Source organism: Bison bison, unplaced genomic scaffold (assembly GCF_000754665.1).
Source record: "Bison bison bison isolate TAMUID 2011002044 unplaced genomic scaffold, Bison_UMD1.0 scf7180017864183, whole genome shotgun sequence".
In the NCBI taxonomy this organism is placed as follows: domain Eukaryota; kingdom Metazoa; phylum Chordata; class Mammalia; order Artiodactyla; family Bovidae; genus Bison; species Bison bison.
Window position 1 is genome coordinate 1,376,837 of NW_011494755.1, and position 6,334 is coordinate 1,383,170.

A 6,334-nucleotide genomic window follows, 5' to 3' on the forward strand; every position below is an offset into this window, starting at 1 on the left:
AGGCAGATTCTTTACCACTGGACCACCAAGTCCCTTCAAAGTTATCCTTGATTTAAAATTTTCTGGATGAGCACTGCCCTTCATTGACCCTGGAAATATCCTTTCATTCTTCAATGCTGACTAACCAATCTATGACTGATTTTTTTAAACTAAATTAAAAACTATTTGCATTATCTTGTCTAACTAAGCTTTAAACTGTTTTTTAAATGCCTTATGTTTTCTTCCAATCCATTATGTGTTGTTTTTATGGTGTCAAAACGCAATTTTCCTTTTCTTTGATATTTAACTCAACTTTCCTTTACTTTTACATATATAAGAGTTCCTTCTATTAAACTATATTGTTGATCAGAGCTCCTTCATATGCGTATACCTTATGTTGCTCTCTATGATTTTTTCGTTTTGCTTTAAAACTTAGGTTTTAGTTAATCATGCTCTTCTGTATTTCTTCTTTTTCTATGTACATTACTTTTCTCAGTCTTTAAAAAGCACCTACATTCTCCTAAAACCAGATTCTACTATCATTTCCTTCCCTAAAAAATGAATGAACCCTTGTAAAATATGTATTTAAATTTGATGTATAAATTTTACCATGCTACTAATCACAACTTTGCTTATTTTTTTCAACACTTTTATAAGGATCTATTTATGTTGCTATTGACATCTAGTTCATTTGCTCCTCACTTATGCAAACTGTTCTATAATGCATGCTCACATATGATAGACTAATTCCTCAGATGATGAATATCAAGGATGCTGCCAAACTGCTTTTGCCAGAAACAATGCAAGGATGAACATCCTCATGCTTATCCCCTTACAGTCATGGGCAAGAACTTACCTGAGACATATTCCCAGGACCGGAATGACTGGGTCCTGTCCAACTTTAATACATCCATAGCATTTTCCAGTGTATCAGTGTACACTCCCATCAGAGTTCTACCTGCCCACATGCTTGCCGGCATTTGATGCACCTACTTTTTTAAAGAAAATGAGTACTTTATGGATATTTCAATGAGGATTTTTCTGATATGGAACATTTAGTAATCATTTTTCAGATTTTCCAAGTTTTAGAATCTTTCCATATACTTATCAACCCTTCTGTGAATCACTAATTGATATCCTTTGATCAATTTTCTATTAGTTTAAGGTTCTAAGTTTTAAAAGCTTTTCCTCCACCAAAAGTTCTCAAGATTTTCTATACTCTTATTAATTTAATAATTTTTCACATGTAAGTTGTTAATATATTTGATTTCCAACTGTATGTATGATAATCCAAGGATCAACTTTTATTTTTTTCATATATAAAAACATTTTCTTAACATGACCAACTGAGCTATCACTTCCCCACTGTTTTAGTATTACAACACAATATGCCACATTCCAGTAAAATCATGTGTCTATATTTGAGATCTCTTTTCTTTTTTACCAGACTATTTAAATGTTCCTGCACCATTATCATAAAATTTTTGTTACTGTGGCTTTCTTGGCATGTTTTAAATATGGATTTTCCCCTTCCTTTTCTTTTATAAAACTGTGTGCAAGTTGTACAATTTTATTCCTCAGTTTACATTTTAGAACAGGTATTCATATACCTCAAAAAAAATCCAGCTAAAATTAGAATGCATTTAATTGACTGCGTAGACTAATTTTGGGGAAAATGGAAGCCTTATATTTTTATCCCATTTCTTAACATACTATACTTTTTAATTACTCCTGTTTTGCTATGCTATATAATTTTTAATGATATCTGTAAAGCCCTTGCAGCTGTAAAACTAGGCATCCTTATCTTAATTCAGATCTCAATCAGAGTGTATAACCTGTCTCCATTAATTATTAGTGAATAGTAATTTCCTGTAGATTTTATTATAGTTTCCTTTCAAGATTAGGAAATAACATTCTGTTTGTGAACTTCAACTAGTTTATATTAAAATTATGAATTGATCTTCACCAAATGTATTTTGTGCCTCTCTTGAAATAATTGCTTTTCACTTTCTTTTGTTTCATTTTTTTAAAATTGAAGTATAGTTGACTTAAAATGTGTGCCAATCTCTGCTGCACAGCAAAGTAACTCAATTATACACACAGATAAGTTCTTTTTTATAATCTTATTCACTATAGTTTATCGTGGGATATTGAATATAGTTCCTTGTACTACACAGTAGGACCCTGTTGTTTCTCCATACTATATACAATAGTTTACATCTGCTAATTCCAGATTCTGACACCTTCCCTCCCCAGCCCTCCTCCCCCTTGGCAACCACTGTCAGTGAGTCTCTTTCTGTTTTATAGATAGGTTCATTTGTGCTATATTTTAGATTTCATGTGTAAGTGATACCATGTGGTGTTCGTCTTTCTCGTTCTGACTCACCTTGATTAGTATAATAATCTCTAGTTGCATCCATGCTGCTGCAAATAGCATTCTTTGGTTCTGTATATGGCTGAGTAGTATTATATTGTATACATGTATCATATCTTCTTTACCCTCTCATCTGTTGATGGACATTTAGGTTGTTTCCATGTTTTAGCTATTGTGAATAGTGCTGCCATGAACATGCAGGTGCATGTATCATGTGTCTTTTTTCATTATAGTATTGTCCAGGTATACATCCAGGAATGGGATTGCTGGATCATATGGAAATTCTATTTTTAGTTTCTGAGGAACATTCACACAGTTTCCATAGTAGCTGCACCAACTTACATTCCCACCAACTTTAAGAGGGCTCCCTTTTCTCCACATCCTCTCCAGCATTTGTTATTTGTAGACTTTTTAATGAAGACAATTTGACCAGTGTGAGGTGGGTACTTCTTTATAGTTTTGATTTGTGTTTCTCTCTAATAATTAAGGATGTTGAGCATCCTTTCATATGCCTACTGACCATATCTGTCTTCTTTGGAGAAATATTTATTAAGGTCTTCTGACCATTTTTCAGTTGTGTTGTTTGCTTTTTGTTGTTGAGTTGTATGAGCTGTTTCTACACTTTGGAGAATAAGCACTTATCTGTTGCATCATTTGCAAATATTTTCTCCCATTCCCTAGGTTGTCTTTTCATTTTTTCTATGGTTTTCTTGCTTTTTATTTTCTTTCATCTACTGATATTATGATTTACTGGTGATGTTTAACAAAAATCTAAGGAAGAACAATCCATATGCCATAAAATAACAGTCCTTCCTTGGATTGTTATGAATACAAACTTTTAGAAATGTATCTGGCATAAATTAATATATAATTATTTTATAATTATTGTTGCTAATAAAATTATTTAAAATGCAGGTTACTAAAATTATCTATTATTTATTGCATTGGTGGTTTTCAAACTATGTCCTTTGGAATTCTATAAAAATAAAATTGAAGGAGGATGAGTGAATAAGACCCTGAAGAGATATTGCTTTTCTCTTCCCTCCAAACCAGTGTAACTTATATCAGAGAAACTCTCTTTTATTTGCTTTGTATATTATCCTTCTTATAAATATTATTTTTGAAAAACAAAATGCTAGTTGCATATCAGTAGTATTTAAACATATTTTGAATAAAAACATTGTTACTAGAGTTGATTCCCTAAGTGACAGTTCTTACATAGGTAAAAATAAATTATGTGAGGCCTACAATACACAATATTACAATTCTTTATTCAGAATAAAAATGGCTTCATAAATATATTCATTTATTTTCTATTTTAAAAAAGAAAAAACATTTACTTGAACACATAATTCCTCATTATACTGAGGGAGTTAGATACTGTAGTGATACAAAGACATGTCCCTTCAGTGAGGCCACTGTCCTCATGGGGCAATATGCAATGACTAACTACCACCAAAGGATACTGAACTCTAAAAGAGACTTAGTCACATAGGACTGCATTAAGACTTTGATGAACTCTAGACATTTTTGCTTTCATGGGCCCTTTCTTCCATAAAATAAGATTAAACCTTACATCTTATGTTGTTATTAATGTAAATATACTAAGTGTTGTTTAATCACTCAGTTGTATCTGATTCTTTGTGATCCCATGGACTGTAGCCTACCAGGCTTCTCTGTCCATGGGATTTCCCAGGCAAGAATACTGGAATAGGTTGCCATTTCCTTCTCCAGGGAATCTACCCAACCTAGGGATCAAACCCAAGGCTCCTGCCTTGGTAGGTGAATTCATTACCTTTGAGCCACCAATTGGTAACTAATAATCATCTCCATTGACAAGCAAAGAAAAGAGAGAGGATGGTATTCTGGTACACTCTGGTAAGATGGAGAATGTGCTTCAAACCTAATGAGTCAGTTATACCTGAGCTCCATAATGGAAATGGATCTAATGTTTTCAAATACTACAGTTTTTTTTAACACAAGCTGAAAATAATTTTACAGCTTATATACTACCTTTAAAACATTTTTAAAATGTAATTTAAATTTACAAATTCAAAAAACACAGCACAGGAATCACTTGCAAATAAATTTTATCTGCCTGCTGCATCCAGATCACTGATACTAAATCAATGTGTTAAGAAGTAGAACCACTAGAAAGGGCAATAAACTGGCTTGAGATCGAAGCATCCTACAATCAAAAAGTGTTCCCTCTTAACTCTGAGAAAATTATCTTAGGATTCCTGCTCTAGCGGTCAAGGTTTAGAGTAAGAGATTGTCTCAGAGTTATCTTGTTGCTTTCAAATACAGAACTAAATAACAAAGGGCTTTCTTGGTGGCTCGGTTGGTAAAGAAACCACCTGCAATGCAGGAGACCCGGGTTCATTTCCTGGGTCAGGAAGATCCCCTGGAGAAGAGAATGGCAACCCATTACAGTATTCTTGCCCGGAGAATCCCATGGATAGAGGAGCCTGGTGAGCTACAGGCAATGGGGTCACAAAGAGTTGGACACAACTGAGCAACTAACACTTTAATAACAAAGAATATGATTCTTAAAACAGGAGCTCTTGGAGACACTGAATTAACAAACATCTATTGTATTATCCATAGAGTGCTGCTGGAGAAAGGATATACACAACATGGGAAGAACCAATGATTCCGTGTTGAGAGAATTTGTTCTGACTGGGCTTTCTGCTCACCCAGAGCTCCAGACAGTATTCTTTGTGCTAGTTCTGTGTATGTACCTGATGATCCTGCTGGGAAATGGAGTCCTTATCTCTGTAATCATCTGTTATTCTCATTTGCACACCCCCATGTATTTCTTCCTCTGTAATCTTTCCTTCCTGGACATTTGCTATACAAGCTCCTCTGTCCCATTAATTCTTGGCAGTTTTCTTACAGTAAGGAAAAGGGTTTCCTTCTCTGGATGCATGGTGCAAATGTTTCTCTCTTTTGCCATGGGAGCCACAGAGTGTGTACTTCTGGGCATGATGGCACTTGACCGCTATGTGGCCATCTGCTACCCACTGAGATACCCTGTCATCATGAGAAAAGGTGCTTACGTGCCCATGGCAGCTGGATCCTGGGTTGCAGGTATTGTTGACTCAGTGGTGCAGACATCTCTTGCATTGCAATTACCATTTTGTGCTGACAATGTAATTAACCATTTTGTTTGTGAAATTCTGGCTATCCTAAAATTGGCCTGTGCTGATATTTCAATTAATGTGATCAGCATGGCAGGGTCAAATCTGATTGTTCTAGTTATTCCATTGCTAGTAATTTCCATCTCTTACATTTTCATTGTTGCCACTATTCTAAGAATACCTTCCACTGAAGGAAAACGTAAGGCCTTCTCCACCTGCTCAGCCCATCTCACAGTAGTGATTGTATTCTTTGTAACAATCTTCTTCATGTATGCTAAGCCCAAATCTAAAAGCTCCGCTGGTACAGATAATCAAGACATCATTGAGGCCCTCATCTCTCTCCTCTATGGAGTGATGACTCCCATGCTCAATCCTCTCATCTATAGTCTGAGGAACAAGGATGTAAAAATTGCTGTGAGGAACATGCTGGGTAGGAAAAACTTCTCTGATGGAATATGAGTTATGATTTATTTATAGTATATATTCTGAGTATAAACTCAGAATTCAAAGCTGCTGCAGACACAAAATTCAAATAGAGAAGATTACCATGTGAAAACAACTTCACAAAATGTCATTCAAAACTATAAGATATTGTAAACTGCAACTGTTGCTTCAGGCCATGTTTTTTCCCAGATGTATGATGAGGAATGTGATGGCAGGATCATTCAGTTTCAGTTCAGTCACTGACTCTTTACAACCCCACGGACTGCAGCACACCCGGCTTCCCTGGCCATCACCAACTCCTGGGGCTTGCTCAAACTGATGTCCATGGAGTCAGTGATGCCATCCAACCATCTCATCCTCTGTCATCCCCTTCTCCTCCTGCCTTCAATCTTTCCCA

General features: G+C 35.3%; 1 protein-coding gene across 1 annotated transcript; it reads left to right on the top strand.

Annotated features, from left to right (window-relative positions):
- The first annotated feature begins 4,989 nt into the window (after window positions 1–4,989).
- LOC104991210 (olfactory receptor 13C8) lies at window positions 4,990–5,952 on the top strand. Its single transcript, XM_010843612.1, has one exon. It carries the CDS (start codon window positions 4,990–4,992, stop codon window positions 5,950–5,952), a length of 963 nt encoding a protein of 320 aa, XP_010841914.1.
- The last annotated feature ends 382 nt before the right edge of the window (window positions 5,953–6,334 follow it).